We start from the raw sequence: 22,808 nt of genomic DNA on the forward strand, positions 1-22,808 counted from the left end.
ACTACGGCGTCATGTGTGCGACGTTTCCGGTCCCCCCTCGATAGTTGTCCGTGTGCTGCTGTAACCTGAATCCTGCTTGTGTAATTTTACTGTTTCGTGTCTGACATTCAGACATCTGCAGCGTTTTGACGGAGGAGAAGCAGTTCACCAAGACGTCTCTCAACGACACAAGAACGACGGTTAAAATGCTCTCTTCTGTTGTTGCGAAAAGGGTGAGTTATCTCATAAACGTTACACTTATTTGTAGATGTGTTGCTAGTTCACTCGAGGACATTTGAAAGATCTAACGCTAATTAAAAATATGAAAAATAGCGAAATGTAATTATACAATAAAGAAGCATTGTATTAATGTTGTAATTAAATAACTCGTTTGGATTGTTGATAATGTAGCATTAACGTTAACTGTGTGGTACAATCCCGGGGTAAATAGTTGTACAACAGGGCAGTGTGGGACATTACGTAATTCACCTCTGCTTCGGTGTGACTTTATTGATTTTAAATTTAGGCTAACTACACTTCAGGTTCTTAATCTAATAGAAGGCACTTAAGCTGCATTAATCAATGGAAGACGGGAAGGGTTACAGTTTCTTTTTTAAGCCTACTTGTGTTTGTTACAATGATACCATTACAAATGTATCATTACCGGAAGCTCCTTTTCTCGATATTTCTTTATTATTAGCCAATGCATCAAAGCCCCAAACAATGTCTTGGTGTTGGAAAAAACACGTTCTTCAACACAGCAAAAATGAAATGCAAAGTATTAAGAGTTTGATGGCAGAGAGGACCAAAAACACCACACAACAGAGGTAAAGGGGGGAATTAGACCAACATATCTAAGGAAAATTGCTGGATAAATAAATATATAGATACTTTATATATAGAAATACAAACACAGCCCTTCATAAAATAATTTGTTCTCAGTGTGACTCACACTACACAAAGCCCCATTGAGACATGCACCTTGTTACATAAATATGAGAGCAAGGACAAAGATGGGAGATATGTCAGCTCAACAACATCACTGCCTTCTTCAAAAGATGTTGAACTGATTACACAGTGAATTAATTGCCCCATCACATGAGTTTGTCTCAAACCTGTGTGTTTGTTGTTTGTCAGCTGGTGACAGGTTTGTGCCAGGCAGCATGGAGACCAGCAGTCGCGGGGCTGGTATCGTCTCGTGGTTATCGTGGAGATACACCAGATGACACCAGGGGAGACCTGATTGAGATCCCTTTGCCCCCTTGGGATGAGAGGCCCGGCGAGCCCACTGACATCAAGAAGCGACGCCTGCTGTACGAGAGTCGCAAGAGGGGCATGTTGGAGAACTGCATTCTGCTCAGGTTGGTTTGTTTTTCACTTATCTGTCTGTCATCTAACCATACTAGTGACACACTTTAGAGCACTGCTATAGTGCAGGTTTGTTTCAAGTGTTTAAGTTCACAGTGTAGAATAGGGTGAGGGTGGTAAGAAGTAGGGGTAAAAAATGGAAAAGAGCAGGGTAACAAGGGCAACAATAAGCATGATGATAATCATTCATAGTGATCATAAAAGCACACTTTTCCTCATAGAAAAACATCCCACAGGTCATTGTGAGCAGTGTCAGGAGGCAGGGATAGGAAATTATTTATATCTTGTAGGAACTCCGCAGTAGACAGACGGTACAGAGATTAGGGTTATTAGAGATCAGTGTAAAAGTAGGGAGGGCAGAAGATGACCGGTGACTGGAGACATTGACGAGGACTCAAACCAGAACACGGCAGTAAGCAACGTTAAGGAACCCAAAGAAAAATAAGTTCCCAGTGAGCAGTCCATTCACCAACTGCTCGGATAATTACCAGCAATCGTGACTTTCCATTTTTCAGGAAAGACTCAAATGAATTCTTCATCTCTCTTCCAGCCTTTTTGCAAAGCAATACCTGAACACAATGAATGAGAACCAGCTGCATCAGTATGACAGATTGATCAATGAACCAAGCAATGACTGGGACATCTACTACTGGGCAACAGGTGAGAGAATTCCTTATAGGTAAAGGTATACCTTATAGTTTCTCCTCAGAGGTTTGAAGTTGCCTCTCATTCAGTTCAGTAGAGATAATGCATAAGAATCACTAGATAGAGAGCTGGAGACAGATTTCAGACACTGAATGGAACTTCGATATACTTTAGATTATCAGCGCAAAACACGTTAATATTTAATGACAAAAACATTTCCCCTTTGCAATATTAATGTTTACACAAATTGCAATAACAACTAGAGACCGATGGCAGCGATGGAATAAAATTCGGCAAGGGGCGTAAAGTGTGTGTGGGTGTGTGGAGGGGGCAATGCCCGCAATGCCCGCTATTTGCTGTCACTTGAGTTTTTTGTGTTAACAGCGACAAAGAAATCAGACGTGCTCCTTTTTAAATTTAGTCTGCCACACAACAAAATGTGGAAAACTCCAGTGGGTATAATAGTGATAAAATGCCTTGTTTTTTAAAACTGGTAATCATTCATGGCCGATGATGCCGAAATAATTAAATCACTGCTCTGCTCACAAACAAACGGCAATTCTGGTTGCTGTTTTTTCACCGTTCCTTTTGGCTCGGACTTCATCCTGGGAGCTCATTCACTGTCCCAGTATAACTAAACACTTTATTCATGAGATTTTCTCTAATTTGATTCAATTATGTGTCTGTCTTGTTGTGCAAAACAGCCAAACAACAGAATTAGTGTGAGAATAGAGTCAACACGTCCAATTGGCAACACCGCTCTTGAAAACCAAACAAAAACTGTCGCAGGCAGGCTGACTTCACTGAAACCAATTCTGCATGAATAATTTTATACTCTTAAATTATTAGCTGAAATAGTCTCCATATTGAATTAATAAACAGAAGTATTTGACCACTGGGAATGAGCCCCGTACGAGGCATTAAAATGACCAGATGAGACCTAAGAATCAAGGATCATAATTGTGCTTTTTCTCATTACTACAATATGAAACAAACACAAATGTTCAGGAGGAGTTTTGTTCTTATCATCAGGAGTAAAAGATCATCAGCCTTTCAGTTTTATGGTCTCAGCTGGTCCTAAAATAGATGAAGGTGATGTCACAAGGGCTCCCCTCTGCGTGCTCTTGTTCCTCAGCCATCTGTCATAGTTCAACCTGTTCTCTTTGTGCTTACAGAAGCTCAGCCCACCCCTGACGTTTACCAAGGAGAGATCATGGATATGCTGAAGGAGTTCACAAAGAACCGCAACCATGAACAGAGGTTAGATGCACCCAGCTTGGAGTACCTGGAAAAGGAAAGCCAGTGAGGTCCATGGCCCTTTGGACCTTCTCAGAGACTCATTTTGGGTGGGGCACGAGGTGAAATATCAGTGTCATAACCCACCAGGAAAAAATCTTCAGAGCCAGCTGTGTTTTTGTTCAGTGATTCACGGCAGAATGAACAAAATATTGCGGCATGGAAAATATCTAGAACACTTTACTGTCCAGTACTATACACCATGCTCTCTTTCCTCTTCCAACTCCAGTCAGTCATTATAGGGGGGAGAACATTCGTGGAAGCAGAGAGAAGTTGGATCGATCGGAAATTGATGCTGCACAATATTAGCAAGGTGCTCTGAATATATTAACATTAAGTGTACTGTAAGTGTTTGATTCAAGACTGTACATTAAAACTGATGAATGTGTGAGACACATACTGAGTAAGTCAGCTTTGAAAGATGGAGACCAGCTGACGATCTGTTGGTATACGACAGTTAAACAGAAACACATGGACTCTCACACATCAGTGTAGCTTGTTGAATTGTCATGGTTCAATGATTTGACTGTGCCTATCACAGACATTATGGGTTATTTAATACATAGTGATGATGTACTGTCTTCCTCTTCCATTACTATTTTCACATACCAGAGGGTTAAATAACATACTGATGGTATGAACGGGATTTGTTGCATAATGAAGGTTGCCTGCAGTATCGGTACATGGACACATGGTGGAAGCATATCACCTTGCTTTCAGTGACGGTCAAACTGAAACACCTGCTGATCTTGGTGTCTTTGTGGCAAATGGGTCACCTGCAAAACACACATGTCTCACATACCTTATCATTCATGCAGGATACAATGTGAAAACATCAGTCCATAGTTGCCATATTTGTAGGAATCCTTAGAGCCTTTATGCAGAGAGTTTTTGATTGAGGTAAAATCTGCCTAAAAAAAAAACATCAACAAAAAAATAACCCGACTGCATTTAAGGATGAAAAGGATGTTAGCCGTGGAATATGCAGTGGGTTTTAATGAAATTAAAAAGGTGATTTTTTAAATTAAAGCACATATATATTTTTCTTAAAGCCGCGTAAACAACAAGGTTAGAATTCTCTCCTCCACCACTGGGTCGCTGTGTGTTGGCTGTGGGGGAGATTTCTTGCCCGGCTGTGTGTCATGTTGGTTCAGTGGAACCTTGTACTGAGAGCAGAAGGGAAATGCCCTCTGGCCAGGAGATGTGCACAGAATCTCAAAACTGATGACAAGCCTGCTTGTGTACGCCCAGAGAATCATAATGTGCACATGATCCACTGCCTAGGTGTTGCACACACAAGGCAACCGTACAGCTATGAGACAAACGTTGATGTGCATTTTCCTTCTCATCACTTCTAAAGGAAAAATATGTCGAGTAAGCATCACCACCTTCATGTTTATGTTCTTAGCTTGTCCTAAAATAGACTACAGTGATGTCAGAGGGGTTCCCCCCTGTGTGCTCTTTGCTCCTGTGCCATCTGTCTCACCATGTATCTTAATCAGCGGTGGAGAGTATTTACTCAAGTGTAATTTTCTGTTACTGTAGTTCCAATTCGGTGACTTTCTACCTGTACTTCTCTATATATTTCAGAGGGAAATATTGTACTTTTTTAGTCTACATATGTTTTACACTACCTCTTATGGCAACCGTTGTTACTAGCTACTTTTTAGTTTAAGATTTTTCATTAAAAGTATATGACACAATGATGAAATACAATGCAAGATTAAACCACATCCTTCTCAAAGAGGTACAAGTATCCAATATTTCACAAAAAAAGAGCAAAGATTAGGAAAAAAGTGAATACAAACTTGTAACCTATCTTTTAATCTCTTATTATTCATCTCACGACCCCTCAGCTTGGTCTTGAGCCCCTCTGGAAGAGGTCTCACCCCTAGGTTTAGAACCACTACACCTTATTGTATATGAAGTAGTTAAAACACGCTCCACCTCAACCAGCCACAACAGTGAAGCTGTTTGTACATTGATGCATCCATTTTGTATATTATGTATACGATATGTAATGTATAATAAGCCTTTTTTCAAATTGGATACTTTCACAATTGATCATTTAAGTACACTTAGCTGCTAATACTTATGTACATTTGAATGCAGGACTTTTACTTGTAATGTAGTCATTTAAATTGTTGTATTGGTACTTTTACTTATATGTAAATTATCTGGATACTTCTTCCACCACTAATCTCAGTGCATAAAATAAACCAGTTTAATTAATACATCTAAGTCGTCACTGTGGCTGTGGGAATGTCCTGCACTAAACACTACTATTCATTTGACACTATAAATCTGAAGCTCATCTGGTGTCACAAATCCCTGCTCTCAAGAAAAAAGGATGCCACCTGTGGATCCCACATGCAGGGCAGCACAAATAATGTCTTTATTGCTCTGAGTGTATGTTCATTTGTTGCCCACGCACACCCACTGTGCCTATCTGTAGCCATGCGCTCCTGTCATCCTCCACTGCTGCTTCCTGTGTCGTGACAGCTCTCTGTTTTATCCTCAGCCCTGCCGCCTCCCTCTGCTCCCCTGGAATTTCACTCCATCTCATGTTCTCTTGTTTCTTCTTTCCACCTCCAGCATCTCCAGCCTTCATCCTGTCTTCCCATGTCTGCTGGAGAGTCGTGAGCGGTGGAGCGCCAACGGAAACCGTTAACTTAGGGGATAGATGTGTTAGATAGGCTGGAAAATAAACATACACCCTTTCTCAACATAACATACACACATTTTTTCCTGTTAGAGGTTATGTTGTGTTGAAGAAGCAGTGAAACGTAGGGTGGAGGAGGCACAGCAGGCAATTTCCTTAATTAGTCATCATCATCAATTCCAAAGATCCATGTTAATTACCCTTAAAATCTAGGCCCAAACTTGAAGAGAGGAGGAAATAGAGAGCAAATGTGTGTTTCCTGCTTTAATAGCTGTGGCTTTATCACTCGAACCATGTATTTGCAATTTAACTTCAACAAAAGGATTTTATGATATCAACACCTGAAATCAGACTAAACTGAGACAGTGAGTTAGCAGCACGTCTCTGTGAAATTACTTTGATGAAAACTGCATTTAAAGTCTCCCAGTTTATACTCAGATCTCTAAGGTTTTAGATTTAACAGTCTGGGGTTGCAAATCGAGTTGCTCCAATCAGTGGAAAGTAACTACATTTACTCAAGTACAGTTTTACTTCATTCTGCTACATTTCCACGGGGTTATTGTACTTTTTACCCCACTGGATTTACTGAACAGATGTAGGTACTTGTTACTTTTCAGGTAAGGATTTTACATAAAAAAAATCACATCATAAGCTTAGAGAATAAAATGTACTGTTTGGAATTAAATCACAGGTCTCACTGAGACCCCTTGGTTAGAGTTGATACGTCTGTACTTTTTCTCAGTAAGATTTTGATTACAGGATCTTTACTTGTAATGGAGTATTTTTTATATTAACATATGGTACTTTTAGTTAAGTAAAGGATCTTATTACTTCTTCCACCTATGCCTTTGACTGGAACCAACTACACAGAATAAACCTTTTTGTTGTTATATAATAGCAATAACAAAAACAAGCTTCTGAAAAACTCATAACAATACCAGAAGTATCTTTTTTTATATACACATCTATATTTTTATATACACTGTACAGATTTCAAAAAAATAAATGGTTGATATTTAACATTGTGCACACCACAGATGTGTAACTACAAAGAGAAAAGGGAGTGAAAGAGGGGGCTGAGTGATACCAAGGACAGACAGATATCAACAACCCCAGTAAATACTGATGATTTTTTTTCATTTTTTTTTTTCATACAGGACACTTCACAATCATTTGTACAGTATATAAATTAAAATGTTGCTGGTTAACCTCTCTTTGTCTCAAGCAGTGTCCCAAGAGAATGCCCTAAACCGTATTTGGCCAGTGAAGGGTGTAGACATCCAAAATTTAGCTTGATTTCATAAAACTAAAATATACCAAACCCTGACTGTTATTTAACCAATATTTAAGTTGCATTGATTAAAGTGACTTTCACTAAGCCTTTGGAATGTAATGCTTTGTCAGCAGCACTGATAATAATGCCTTGTTTCTCACACAGGGCCATCAGGAGAGACAGATGACTGTATTCCTGGTTATTTTGGGATGCTCTGATGCTCTGCTCTGACCTGAGACGTAGCTAACAGTGATGCAAAGAGGTGATGATTATCTCCTGTCTCACCTCCCCCCCCTCGCTCTGACACTTGGAGAGGGGGAGCACATATGGTGAGGAGCAAGGCGTGGCAGGGTTTATAAGGCATACACAGAACACTTTGTGCCAGAAAGCATGTGTGCACGACGGGGGTGTTTTGGGGGGAACGTCAGCTGTGATGGTGCCACCCTTCATTTCTTGGATCAGAAGGACAGACAGGACAAACATGTTGGTAGCTGCTTCTGTCTGAACTAAACATTATTAATGATGGTCAAAGAAAACAGGTTGTATCTGTTGTAAAGCTTGTTTGTGACATTTCTTTTTTCAGCTCATGTATAACAGATTTGACTCCCTCCCAAATCAAACGTGCTTTTAAACCACACACCAGGAAGATAACCCTGCTAGGAAGAGAGGTTTGTTCCAGCATCGTCAACAAGTGCAGTGATTCTTAAAGAAGTGAAAACTTAAAAAAAAAAAAACATATTTCTTTGTACATCTGGTTTGTTTCATACAGAATAAAAACGGTAAACAATGTTGTTCTGTATTAACCTGGCAAAATAGAACTCAGTGCAGATATATATACACACACAGAGGGACTCACAGTAAATAAAATCACACAAATTCATTTCAAATATCAACACTCACACATGCACACATATCCAGTAGACAAAAACGAACAGTGGAATGTAAAAAGATTTTTTGTCCTCTCTCGTTTGTTTCACAAATACCTCTATGGGACTTAGGGGAGGTCACATTCAGGCAGTGAAGCAAACAACTGGAAGACTGACTTGTTATTGGTAAAAACCTCAAACAAACAAAAAAAATCCGGTCTAATATTGTCCTTGGACATATAGTGCTTTGTAAAAATAAAAAAAGGTTTATAGTGTTCTGTAACAGCTATTCCAGGTTTAATGCACAGATAGTGTTTTGTATTTATTAATTGTTATATGATTTCAACAACATTTTCAACATTACATATTCAACAAATTACCATCTGTTACCCTAACAAAGTAATTTATTGCCTGCATACATAAATTGTCAGTTCACCCAAATCATAAAATATTGAGTGTATCAAAACTAAATGATTTTTCAGATCATGATCTTCCTCAGGGTGTTTTGGCGCTCTCAGGTTTGGTGCATATTGGTTCAATGCCACATGTGTACAAGTGGGCTGAGCAGTCTGTTTACCACCACCAGCTGATCCTGGACTCAACTGAGCGAACTCCACCTGCTGAGGAAAACTCTGAGATGTGGTTGAAAAACATAAGCACGTAAGGGGACCTTAAATTCTGATTTCTTTTGTCATGAAAGCCGAGGCCATGCAGGAAGTTTTCATATTTAGATTCCACGGTGGAGGTTGTGTTAAAATAATGAATGAATAGATGTTGTTGTCAGCTGTTTTCACAGTGAAAAACATTCATTTAGGGGTTTGTGGATTATCCAATTAACCAGAACAATGTTTCTGGAGAGACAAGCTGGCACAGCTGTTGAATTTTACAAAAGCCATTTCAATTGCTATAATGAAATCCTATTTATCTTCTTTGTATTTTAGGTGGCAGCAATGATTCCAGGGGATCAAACCACAACATATACACCTGAAACTAGCCGCCTGGCTTAATACTGCTAGAGGTACGTTAGAAAATACTGTACGTATGTTTTGGGTGGACTGACCCTTCAACCTCAGTGACCTCCCCACGCCTTCGCTAACTTCAACACCACAAATTCTAACAATACCTTATTTTCATCATCGTTATCAACGGCTATTTTCAATGACATCTTAGTCTTATCTTAATTTAGCTGTTCAAGTCTAAAATACTTCCTCATACACTCACACACTCACACACACACACACACACACACACACACACACACACACACACACACACACACACACACACAGACGCATTAACCCACACTTCCACACTTATGGAAGCTGGCATTTTGCTTGTTTTCAGTGTCTGGAAGAACAGGTTGATTCTCTAAGTTCTTTTGAAAAACAAAAAACAAAACACAACATTAATCACATGACTCTTTTTTTTCCTGTCCATCGGAATTTCTTGTCCAAAGAAAAAGTTATTTTTTGGGGGGGACAACACCTGCCCTAATGGACCAGCGATAAATGTTCACATCCTCTTTTTGTTTTAGAACTTCATTTGGGGTTACAGCACATCACCCACAGCACGCACATACAACAAAGGGTTCCCGCCAAGGGAGAATGCCAGAGAAAGAGTGAAAAAGATCAAACATGAGCAGAGTGACAAGAGTCCAATTCCAGTCCATTTTCATTTTAAATATAGCCCATCACTCCTCCATTGCCTGTGTCGGTTTTCCTGGTTTTCCAGGCATTTTAAGGGTATGGTGGAATCGTGACAAATGGGCCGTACAGCTCAGGTGCATGTTTGAATGATGCCCGTCTTGCCGCCACAAAGGATGGTTGGAATATTAGTTTGATCCATTTTTGGTTGATAGTTTTGTATTCATGGGTGGCAAGAGGTGCTGCTCTGATGTTAAACACTGGGAGTGGAGGAAAGACTGAGAAGTAATAAAAAAAAGAAGATCTAATTGAAAGAGGTCACAAGGAGGAGGTGAGTGAAGACATGAAAGACATTTTTAAGTTCAGACAAAGAGATGAGATGAGAGGTCAGGTGGGAATCGGAACTTGACGAGGGTGAAATTTAGGGATGGTGTCACGAGGACTCAGGGCGGAGGATATCAAAGAAGCCTGAGAACAAAGAGATGACACACATTGCCTGCAGCCCAAGACTGCAGTTAGAGGTTGGGGGGACATGTGCTGAGGGCAGGGGCTGAGAGGCTGATGCTGAATTCTGAGGGGGAGAACTCTGCAGGCAGGTTGGTTGCTGGGTCCCTCAGGCCTTAAGAGCATGCCACTGAGACACAGGATTACGAGGACGACCCATCATGTCTTTCCAGTGTTTTACCTCTGCAGGGCCGCTCTTCCATGAAAGATAAATCTGTAAGAAAGAGAGAGTCAATGTAACCCAAGTACATAGATTGATGTTATTTGTAAAGAGCTTCCCGCTCCAAAAAATACAAGGAAGTATTAAGTAAAAAAGCATCACTGTGAGTCTTAAGTCTAGCCCTGCTTTCACCACTAAGCCTGCCACTCTAATCGGAATTTAACTCAAATCCCGGGCAGAAAAAGAGCCATTACAGGAAGAGATTTCACTCGCTAAAATACTCTGAGAAAGGCTAATGCTGCTGCTAATGAAGATCAAAGGCTGAGTTTTTAAGTAATTCTCATGTAGACAGAAACTCCTGATCTGTACATGTCGCAGGAAATACTGTTCAAGTTTTCAGTGTCCTCCGACCATTTGCACGTTATTTATGAGTGTGGTTATAGTAGGCAACCTATTATTACTGCTGTGTGTAGGCAGATAATATATGTGGTTTGATGGCAATTACTGGAGATGCACATGTGTATGAATGACAGAGAGCACAGTGGCTCATCCATGCAGTACACAGCTCAGAGATGTTATTATAGTAATTTAGACAGAAATTATACATTTATGATTTGTGTTAAAGCTCTATTCTCCAGTTAAGTTAAATACTGATATGTATGAGTGTGGAAATTCCTAATAATTTCCTAAGAAGTTTCCTGAAAAGAACAATGTCTTTTGGCAATAAGTATAGCTGAATAGAGAGTGTTAAATTGGTACACTTTCAATGAATTCATTGTTGAGCAAGCATAGCATAGACTCTCTCAGTCAGTGAACAGCAGGTCAGCTGAACTTGGAAAAATGCCTACCAGCCAGCATATAGTTGAGCAGTTGAGTTATATGAAGGTTACGTTTCCGTTGATGAATGAGTAATTAATGAATGTTTAAAACAGAGCAGTTCTTTCTGTGAAATTCATCCGAAAAAGCAAGTAACTAACTATCGGACCAAAACCATCTGAACTCAATATTCTCCATAACCAGCACAAGGAAACATTCTGATAATTCTTTGGGAAATAAAAGACCTTATGCAGCCAATGAAAATACAACAACACACCTATATTGTTAACACTGCAACCTAAACATTCACAGGTTCATTCTTAAACTTGGTGTGTGCAACAGGTCCTTGATAAGTTTGAACTAGCGTTTTTTCTCTTCACGGCAATCGATCTGTTTTTCTTAGAGGCAAGCACACAATTTGCAGATGAATTATGACTGAAATATTAAAGCAACACATACCATATATATACCGTACCATAAAACCAATAATACCATGTTCCTTATATTCAAATCAAAAGGGACATTACAGTTATAGTTGGGGGAATTTGGACACACCTTTTACATCTAGTGAAAATGCAAAACGTACATTTTAAGGGGTGACTGTATTTACATATAAGAGCATAGACCTGCATTTACATGCATGTCATGCTTATTTGTTATTGGTGGAAGACTAAATGAAAACAACTGGGCAACATTCAAAATGAAGTGTTTTCAGTTTTTCTCATTTATTTATTTAAGATGCACAAGATGGGTCTGCGTGTTCCAGCAGGGGTCAGTAGAGACTGGCTCAGTGATCAGCTGCTGATGGTCACAGAGTCAGGAGAACACAGAGGGAGAGAAAAAGAAGAAGAAGAAGAAGAAGAAGAAGAAGAAGAAGAAGAAGAGGAAGAAGCGAAGAAGAGAGAAGGAGATACCTTTCCAATGACATCATTGCGACTGAGCCTGTCCTTGTCCATGACGGTGATAATTATGGTGGTCTCCCTCAGCACATGTGCAGGCACGTCAAAGGGGAAGGACTCTTCGAAAACAGGGTTCAGGCAGCGCTTCATCACTACCGTCTTCTTCTTCTCCACACGCTTGTCCTTGTGCATCAACCACACTTTTACATAGGGGTCTGAGGAGAGGGAATGTGCCAGTTTGTTTACAATATCTCATTCCTGTTTCACCATAGTTGAACGCCATGTTAGTTTATGTGCTGTCATGGATTTGATATCAAATAACACAATTTTCTTATTTTCATTTTGAAGCAGCGATGATGTAGAAGGGCAAAAATAAAAGGACACGGGAGATGAAGGAGCATCTATACCAGAAGTGCCTCCAATGTCCATGGCTTTGAGGTTGCGGGCTTTGATGATGCTCACAGTGATGGTGTTGGCTGTGGGGTTGTAGCACAGAGACACCAGCAGATCCCCTCGACTCCCCTGGAGAAATAACACACAACAACAGCCAATCGCTTACTTTTTCATCCCCTTTTCACATTGTTGTTCCTTCTGTTGCTCACTGTGTATTTTGGTTTCTTCCTCTGGCTGTCTGTGTTGTCTCCGTCTACCTGTCAGCGTCCATATTCCCTTCTTTCTTCCACCAGCACATTGCCACATTTCCCCTGAGAGCAACCCGGCAGCCAGTAAATGACATCACCAGTTACATTCTGTCCCATCCTCTCTCTCCCCTCCTCCCTCTCCTCCCTGTTCTTCAACCTCTTTCCTTCCCTCCCCCACTTTTCTGTCTTACTCACGCTGCCATCGCTACATGGTTGAAGCTCCTTCCAGAAAGTCTGCATGTTGGCCAGGTCCAGTTTGTTGAGGGGGACAGACACCTCTCCTATGGGGTCATTCCTGCTGAAGCGGTCGTAGTCAAGAACCTGCAGGTATAGAGTCCTCTGGACCACCTTCTCATATGGGAACCCTGAGAAACAACACAGTCTTAATAAGTCACAGTGATGCACATATAAAAGAGACAGCTAGAGAGTGCCTGCATGTGCTATGAATTGTTCATGTATTATGTATGTATTACGAAAGCTTTCTCTGTCAAACCTTCAAACAGGAAGGTCTCATTCCAGTGGGGGTTCAGATTCTTCCTCTTGACTTTGGTCTCCAGCTTGTGCTTCTTGTCTGGCAGCAGGTAGAGTTTGACAAACGGATCAGAGGTGCCGGAAAAGTCCTTAGCAGGCAAATCCTGGCCTTTGAGAATTTTGACAGTGAGGGTGGAGTCCTGAAAACTGTATCCAACACTGAACTGAACACGACCCAGCTTCTCACACACTGGACCCTCATGGTCATCTTCCTCTGAACCTGGAGACAACTAAAGAAGACACAGGAGGAAGAGGAGATGAATGTGATGTTATCGTTTTATTTAACTCCTGGTGGTTGATACCTTTTAGCTATGAAGCAGTATTTACTGGTTTATTACTGGTGCATTACTCTATTTTGAGACAAGCTACTACAAGATATAAATTTAGAGCTGCTCATAAGATATGCATATTCAATTTTCAGGCGCACTTATATCCTCAGAGGAGAAAAAGGATCCCTTCTTACAAAGAACATCTCGCTGAGACTGAATACAAGGTAAGACCAAGTCATTTCATTGGAGATTAGTTTGCTTTTAAGATGACAAATAATATTTAATCAGGAAGTAAACCAGGAGAGAAACACTCCCCAGTTTATTGATTATCTTCTATGATTTAAAACATTAAACACGCCTCTCAGTATAACACTGTGTAATCAACAGCATCACCAGTTCCAAAATTACCACACAAAAAAAAGCAGTGTGCATGGCACGTACACTACTTTCTCCTGCATTGCAATTTAGGGCCTGTTATGCGATAAATTAAAGTTGAGCAACAATACGTCTGTCTGTGATGATGGCACAAAAATGATGATGATTCTTAAGTGTCTGAAACGTCAATTTACTTCTCGCTATAGAGTAAACTACTAAGTGTCTGTAATACGTATAATGAGAAGTGAATGAGTGAGTGATTTGGCATACAGTACTCAAGTAAAGTATGAACATCTACTGTTCAATAGCAAATGAACAAACCCAATTTCTTCACGAGGGCCGTTTGATACAGTCGAAAGCTCCACTGAGTGGACCTTGAGTTTCCAAGCTCAACCCTGAAGTTGGACCTCTAAAATAGTTAACAGACGCTGTTATAGCTTCATGAGGAGGATTTATTGCAGGTTTGATGTATTAGTTTTAACCAAGTGTAACTAATGAACTAGTGGAGTGTATAAGTGTATACAAAATGTAACACCAGGGGAATTGCACCTCTATCACCGGACCGCTGGGTCAAACTCAACCATATTCACAGCATGTTCACAAACAGATTAAACACTCCGGGGCACTAATTCTGCACTTCAACATTAAAAAGCCAGCTCCCAACTGGCTAACTAGCATAATGTTTTGTCACATGGCTGCTTTCTACTGTGCGATAAAGGCAGAATTTGTCCATGGCTGTGTGGAGATGAGAGGCAGATTATCTGTTGGTAGACAGACCCTCTGACTGATGGTGGCTTGGCCTGGAGGGAGGGAGAGAAATCCAGTTTAAAACGTGCTATCTGATGAGGGAAGAGCTAGAGGCATTACTCAAGGAGCAGTTCCAGAAATTTAATATCCAATTTTGTATTCTCCCACATATTTCTAATGGTGCTGCTCAGCCCCTTATTCTCCATGCTGCATATGATCACTTTTCATTATGCAGTCCTCCACCCAACAGCTGGCCTAAATTGCTTTTCCCCACTTTCCATGTTGGGCTCTTTTTCTCTTTTTTACCCAGAGTCCTCCCTTCTCTTTCAATTCTTCAATTCTCCTCTCTAATTTCTTTTTCTGAAACCCAAACATCAGATGACAAATACTGTCTGACTTGCAAAAATCCAAATCCAAAAATCCCAAAACTACAAAAATGAGCCACATGTTGCATTGTCTGACATTTGCCTCCATAACAATAAACATGGGCACTGTAGTTTATTTTGAGTCAAGTCCACATACACTGTCCTGCTGCTGCAAATACTTTACAAATACTTGACACTACAATCAGCAGCTGAAAATAGTCGCCAAGAAAAACATCTACTATTTGTTAGAGTAACATTTGTAAAAGCTCCAGTGCCCTGCTGTTTTAGGAACTCATTTAGCCTTTTTAAAACATGAAAGTATATATTCGTGACTAACTTCTGAAGATTTTCGTTTCCTGTAAGAATGAATGTGCTTGGTGCTGAGTGCCACAGATACTGTAAACTGGGGAAGTCAGAAAGTATTGAGGGACAGATTAACGCATTGCTGGTTTTGGTCTTTTTATGGGCTTTGTTGACAAATCCCAAATGAAAAAGCTAGACTATCTCCAGCCTCATCCTTTCAACAAATAAAGCACATAAAAACCTCTGCAAATGTGTGGATGTGTGTTGACTCAGAGGCAAAGACACGTTCACACCACACTGTCACTGGCCCTGAGAGCACATCAAAAAATGAAAGCAGCGTCAGAGTACATCTTGATAAGAACCATGCGATGCTGACAAGACCCCCACCCATCCTCCCCCAACCCCTATCACCTGAGACGCTTGGGGGGGTTGGATGTATATATACTCTAACGTTCAATGGCGTCTCTTTGCATCCCTTTCTCCTCAGTTATAGTCTGTGAAATATAAACGGTATATACTGCCACTGTTTCTACAGCAGCACAAGTGGCTCAAAAGTGCAGGATGGGTATTTTCAGCATGAAAGGACGGTTGTGTAATGTATAGACGCCTTTGGCAATACTGCCCAGAATGAGTATTATCATTAAGCACTGCCACTGTGAATTCCTCAGACACACCACGAGACCCACATAATTACACACTGCTCATACCCATCGCTGCCATATTCTCGCAGCACCCACAGCGCTGCGTGTTCTTTCACAGCTAATTACCGAACCCCGCTGAAAAAGGCGCACGTCCTCTCCCCTCCCAGTGTCTCACTGCAGGGTGATGAGTACTGTATGTTTCAGCGAGATGAGCTACTGTATGGCAATAACTAGCAGCGGTGCTCTACAGGTGGGTGAGCTGAGTGGGATGAAGACATTACTTTCTGAGTGATGAAAGACTTGTGAGGAGGAAACACTTCTCATAGGACTTTGCTGAATTGAACTGAAGGGTGTAGGCATTCTTTTCTCGCTTTCTTCTCCAGAACGAACACGGTGTAATATTTACAGTAGGTAGCGGAAAAATAAATGTAAACACCTCATGCAGAAAAACTTTAAAGGATGATTATGGTTTATTAAAACATATTTGTGTAGCATTGGCCATCATTTCAATTACACACTGCACTCACCAACTGCTGTGATCTGGCAGGCAAAGTTAAACCAGGAGGTCATTAAGTAAATAGTGATAGATGTTCACAACGGACAGATTTTAGGTTTTCTTTTAAATATTTTTGGCAAACCTTGGTGTTGGCTGAGATGCTTGAGTTTTCTCACCCCAACAGACATCTCTTTAGCAATACTGCTATGCTCACAAATCACAGCAATTCATTTGAGAAGTAAGATATATTATCACTGACAGAAGCGACGGCCAAAACTACAAAAAATAGATCAGAGTTGGTAAGACAGTGGACTTGTAACACTGAACTCTGGCTTAATCACATATTGTTTGAGAGAGCTCATAAAGAATATGAACAAAAATCTTAAAAACAAAATCTACCATATCAGGAGAAGCTTAGCTGCTGCAAGTTAAAAACAAAGCCGATGGACAAAAAAAATATATAGGAGGCTTGTATGTATTGCTTCATGTCACATAAGCTAATATAACCTGCATTTATTACATTGTTTACAATGGCGATTCATTTGTATTAAGTCATATTTCTTGTGTTTTACATTATTTTGTCAACACCCCTGATTCATCGCCCACTTCCTTGTCTCAAGGCCTGAATATAACTTTCATCTTAGATTAGGAAAGATGATCATGAAGCACCACTCAAGTCTCTCAGCTGTCTCATTTATTAAGACTTAAAAGACTTTGCTGGCAACAGTCCCCATCGTCTTAGTATAGATGAGGTCGGTAATGCAGAAAACACATCACGAATGAGTTACTGGTGAGTCAATAAAACGTATCTCATGGGGCTTCAGATATACTGTGTTGATATTGTGTGTTACCATGAGCATGTCACTGGTGACGGAGTTGGCCAAGTCAGAAACAGAGGAGTTTGCATCGTGGCGGCGTCCGCTCTCGTCTGGGGTCTGACCTCTGGGGCTGCTGCCTGGTTTGTTACCCGGAGTCCTGTTAACATAGACACGGACACATATTTACATAAACATGCTAATAATCAGGGGTCTTTCCTGTTGCATAATTACATTTCTTCTATGAACAAAAAGGAGTCCATAGAGAAATGTTTTCCCCAGGTTTGGTGTGGGAGAACTTGACCCCGAGCCCATCCAACACCAATTGTGAGCCAGGTTTAATGGCCCAACATCAGTACCGGTCTTCTCTTACACTCTCGGGGCTGAATAGAAGCAACAAGGTTCCAAAATATTGAGGAAGTCTTTGCAAGAAAATCTGCTGAGCAGAACGCAGAATTCAGGAAAAATAAAATGGAAAACAATGGAATCTGAAAAAACAAAAACAAAAACAGATTTCATAGTCTCCTGGAAACTACTGTTTTCCTACTGTTTCCAGTCTTTATGCTAAGCTATTCTAAAAGGGCACCTGCAGTAACTTCATATTTACCGCACAAACACGGGAGTAGTATCTGTCTTCTGATCTTACTCTTGGTAAGACAATTAATAAGTGTATTTAAAAAAAATGGCAGACTAACACTTTAATGTTCATGGTTTTGGATCGAGTTGCAGTTGTAATGTTCAAATGTCCACATACTTTTGGCCATGTAGCGTCTGTCTCTCAAGGGGTAAGAGACAGTGGTCAGTCTTACTGTGGACTGTTCAAGAAACAATGTCTTGCTGAATTAATATAATTCAAATTAAACATACACCAATGTGAAACTTTCTCCATCCCCACCAGTCACTTCACATACAGGCCATCAACCAAAACCAAATGTACAGTACAAGACCTGTAAAAATAAACAACGATATATCTGACTGATAATCCTAGAAAAAAAAAAAGTAGAAAAAAAAAGAAAATACTTAAATGAGTGAAGGGTAAACATGACTCCTGGGTCATAATGTAGCAATTTGGTAGGGAAAATACAAAGATCTGATACCAGTCTAGGCGTATTGACGAATAAGACTAATGAGCACTTATCTCTGTGAGAGAGACGACCCAGAAAGAACAAACAGAAAGAGTCAGAAAGACAGAGATAGTGAGCGATGGAGCAGGTGAGCTGTAAAACACAAAGGTAAAAGTAGATGTGAGATTAGAAGACACTATTGTGGGAAATATGATCTGAGAAGAAAAGATGCATTTGAAGACTTATCTCTGCACAGAGGTTGGAAAAAAAAGTGAAGGAGAGGATTTGCAATTGTTAAGATTCAGAGGATTAATAGAACGAACAAAGAGAGGTTACGGACAAATTATTGTGAGACACACACAATAACTCACACACAAGCTGAGAGAGAAATCAAAGAAAGGAAGCACAACAGATCTGATTTGGGTAAAGAGTCAGATGCGCTAAAGTAGAGGAAAGGAAGCAAACTGACGCGTTACATGAGCAAGAAAAATGGAAGGAGGCTGGATGTGAAGAGGAGTGAGAGACGGACAGGGTCTGTGCAGCAAAGAGACAAGAAAAAGCAGAGCGAGGGAGAGGAGGAGAAAAGGATATGGTGTGGAAGAGAAAAGAACGGATTCGTCACTCTGCGTTTATTTCCTGTGATCTGCAGGTCAGAGCGCCAACAATACAGCCAGGCTAAATTCAAAATGTGAAAGTTTGCCGTTTCAGAAGCTATTCTATGTAACAGCTGATAAAGACATCTGAGACATTATCTATCTAACAGGTCATACTGATGTACGCAGAGAGAGCTGAAAATGTTCAATTATAGCTTCTAACATCAGCCTCTAACACATGAGGGAACAATGTGTTATCTTAAATTATCACTTAACACCTGGGCTCACTGTGCCACTGAGTTGACTCCCTCCTCTGCTGTGGTGCTCTGTGTTCAAGGACCATATTGTTTTACCTATTTTAGCTCTTTCACATAAAAATTGTATAAACTTCATGCTCAAACTTTTTAGATAATTTGTCTTTGTTCCAGGCAAGAACCACAATTGAGAAATGAAATAAGTTTGTTGTTTTCATCATCTGTTAAATGTTTATTATTGTGTGCATCTGATTGTGCCATTTTATTCCACAAATACTTACAACTTTGTTCAATTTGCCCACATTAATGCAAAGATTAAGCCCATAGATTTATAATGGGACAAAAATCATCTTACAATGCTTTCGGGAATTTGGGCTGTAATCAACAAGAGTGGAACAAAGATGTGTTTTGGCCATTATGTATTACATATACAGGAACAGAGGAAAAGAAAGGGTTGGTTTTCTTTTCCAAATGTGCTTTGCTGAGAGAATCTCAGAGAGACTTTTACTTTACTAGAAGGAAATTTAATATTTGAATGGATCTTGAGAATATCTAATACAATCTGATTGCAATCCTTCGCTCAACCCAGCTTACATTCTCAATATATTGACATTGAAATAAAAATCAATGTGCAGATGGTTAAACCCTGCTTCCAATCCATGAGTGTTTTGTCACCTAACATTTGTTTTCCATGTGCAGGAAATAGTTGGGACTGGTTTGAAAAGTGTTTGAGTGTCCGCTGCCAACACTAAAATCTCAGCAGAGCTTTTAGTGCATGAAAATGATACATTTACACTATCCTTTTCAAAATGGTTGGTTATCTTCTAGGTAGTTTTTTTTGGCACAACAGCAGCCACAGATTTTGTATCAAGTTCTTAAGAAGAGGATCTTTCTTTTTATGTACCCCTCCATCACCTTCTCCCAGCCATGCAGTTCAATTGCAGCTCAAGTACAAAGATGAGCCTTTAAAGGCATTCCCCACTTTGACTATAGTGCACACAATATATATGTTGTATACCCAAAGAGTCTATAAGGGCTTACTTATAGGAGGGGTTGACTCATTGACAGCAGACTGAGCCCTCCTTATTCAACAGCCAACACACAAGACAGAGGTCACATGAATCTTGAACAATCAAACTAACATAAACACAGCCAGGGAATTATCTTCATTTCATTCTACTGTGAATATTTGGCAATAAGTGGCTGAGATCATACAGAGCACATGCTTTGCTTTAACACAGTGCATACAAACCATTGTAGTTAATGCAGTCCTGCATATATCATGCAGGGTCTGTAAACATATTTACTGTTCTGTATATTACAGTTCATAAAAGTCTCAAAGTCTGACTGATTTTCTTGTATTTTACAAGTTAAATAATACCTTCACTTCATCTTGGTGACCTAGTTTATCAGCTAAAAACACAGCATTGTTATTGACACAGCTTCAGTCTCTGTGTACATGTATACGTTTCATTGACTCGTCGGTCTCAACTCGTAAGTCTAACTGACAGATAACAACACAAATATGAAGCAGCTACATGAAACCCCATTATGTAGTGTGAGAATACGTCTTATTTATCTTGTGTAACAGTGATGACATTCATGTGTGTTTATCTTGAAAGGGGGAATGAGTTCATAAGAGGAAGCAGGTGCACTGGTTTTTTGTTGGGTTCTGAAATGACAGCAATGTGTTTCTTGATTTAATGTAATATTTTGTCTTTCTTTCTTACTGCATCTTCTTGCAGGTGTACAAGTGCATTTGTCGTTTGCATGATGTGTATTTTACAAAGACAAAGGTTTCATGCCACAATGTGTTATTATGTTATTTGTTCTCCTTTTTTTTCCACACTGGAGTTCCTGCCTTTATTGTCTGTTTTTGTTTTGGGGACACAGACACATTAAATGGAGATATATCAGCATGATAATAACACACTTGTTGCATCAAAACCCTGCATTCCTAGAGGATTTGTATTGGGCAAGTACAGTTGTGGTGTCATAGTCACCAAAGATTAACATGAAAGGGAAATATAGACCTGCTGCTGCCGCACAGTGTCCTCGAATCAAGACTGTTGACTCGGCAAAAGCCTGCGGGACATTGAGCAATTGGGTGTGGTACTGAGGTGAGTTCATTCATGCGTGTAAATATACATATTTACTCACCATCAAACCCACACACACACACACACACACACACACACACACACACACACACACACACACACACACACACAGGATGCAGAGCACTGGTGTTGGATAATGTTTCAACCAGAAATGATAACATTTCAAATTTAGTCTGATTAAAAGAAAATGATGAGTCACTTTGCAGAAATAGCTGTGTGACACTGAGGAATTATTGTCACTAAAAACAAGTGAATTATTCCCACTGCAGTTATTGTTTGATTCACTGTCAAAACTAGACATAAAGTCAACATTTCAAAAAAAGAAGACATTTATTTATAATGCCGCTGTGGTGAACTTGTGAAGATATCTGTAGCTGTGAGTTGACTGGTTACATAATTCATTCTTTAGAGGTTGTTGTAACCATGACTACTGTAATGTGTGCTCCCACTTTAAGTTGTACTCACTACCATCATAGATTTTGCACAGGGTTGCAGTAACCATGGTAACAGGAGCCTTCAAAAGAGGGCAGTAAAAAACCAAGGAATTTCCACAGAGAGGGGCATATATTAAAAATAGCTAAAAGGCCACGGGGCAAAGGGAACACACATTTAGAAAGCCTTTGAAACGCACTCCTGGAACACACTCTTCCCTCATAGCTACACTTCTCCAAACCCCTGTGATCCTGCGAAAACGCCACAACACACACCACTGGGTATACGTGAGGTCACGCCCAAAATGGCTGATTCATTATGCCCCAAAAAAAGTGCAGAACAACCTCCAGCCATGATACTCAACAGGCAGCAACAGAAATGAGCAATTATGGAACCTTCTTCCCCTGCTAATAAAAAGGTCTGGATCATCAGACTGAAACCAGCTCTAATATAACTCTGTACCTCACTTTTTTGATGGGAAATGCAAATTATCTACTGGCAAGTCTATAACAAAACAAATGAGCACACACACACACACACAATCCTGTAGGTCCTGTAGGTCCTGGAGGTCGAGGGCAATATCCCTGGAGAATGACCACTTCGATCTGACACATCAAAACTCAAAACCCTGACTTTTGACCTCATGGCCTCAATCTGGGACTGAGTTGTAAGCCATCTTTGGTGTAATTGGACAAAGCAGGTCATTACATCCCAGGGGACAATGCAGAGACACCATGTCTCCCATGTTGGAAAGTCTGTTCAACTTTGATTAATAAAGACTGAATATATGAAAAGAACATGCTTCATTCACCCAGCTTTGATAAAGGTATATCATGTAAGTAATTTCAGGGAAAGCGACGGGATGAAAAAAAAAAGGGAAAAAATTCAAACCGAGGTCTGTCAGCAATACTGTATGAGCAAGAGACAACGTCCTTACAGAAGATTCAGAGCAGGCAAAGCAAAGTGCAAGACACTCTAGCTTAGAAATGGCAGTTAAGTATCTCTGCACATTTAATTAATGAAGCACGCATTGAGTTTTTATTTTCTAAAT

The 22,808-nt window shown here is 40.1% G+C and overlaps 2 protein-coding genes across 4 annotated transcripts in view; one reads left to right on the plus strand and one right to left on the minus strand.

Moving 5' to 3' along the window:
• Positions 1–49: 49 nt before the first annotated feature.
• sdhaf2 (succinate dehydrogenase complex assembly factor 2) lies at positions 50–3,683 on the plus strand. Its single transcript, XM_068730133.1, has 4 exons — positions 50–212; positions 1,117–1,340; positions 1,898–2,007; positions 3,168–3,683. The coding sequence occupies exons 1-4, from the start codon at positions 186–188 to the stop codon at positions 3,296–3,298; spliced, it is 492 nt and encodes a 163-aa protein (XP_068586234.1). The 5' UTR covers positions 50–185; the 3' UTR covers positions 3,299–3,683.
• Positions 3,684–6,418: 2,735 nt separating this feature from the next.
• Positions 6,419–22,808, minus strand: part of syt7b (synaptotagmin VIIb) — a 95,613-nt gene continuing 79,223 nt past the window's right edge. For all 3 annotated transcript variants that reach the window (XM_068730130.1, XM_068730129.1, XM_068730132.1), the window contains 6 exons: positions 17,331–17,454; positions 13,246–13,513; positions 12,948–13,117; positions 12,519–12,633; positions 12,127–12,326; positions 6,419–10,450 (listed from right to left, as the gene is read on the minus strand). In XM_068730130.1, coding sequence (XP_068586231.1) covers positions 10,346–10,450; positions 12,127–12,326; positions 12,519–12,633; positions 12,948–13,117; positions 13,246–13,513; positions 17,331–17,454 — 982 coding nt within the window. In that variant the 3' untranslated portion in view covers positions 6,419–10,345. The remainder of the gene's footprint in view (positions 10,451–12,126; positions 12,327–12,518; positions 12,634–12,947; positions 13,118–13,245; positions 13,514–17,330; positions 17,455–22,808) is intronic.

Source organism: Cebidichthys violaceus, unplaced genomic scaffold (genome assembly GCF_023349555.1).
Source record: "Cebidichthys violaceus isolate CVI_PGR_0920_01 unplaced genomic scaffold, fCebVio1.0.p SCAF_5, whole genome shotgun sequence".
Classification (NCBI taxonomy): Eukaryota; Metazoa; Chordata; class Actinopteri; order Perciformes; family Stichaeidae; genus Cebidichthys; species Cebidichthys violaceus.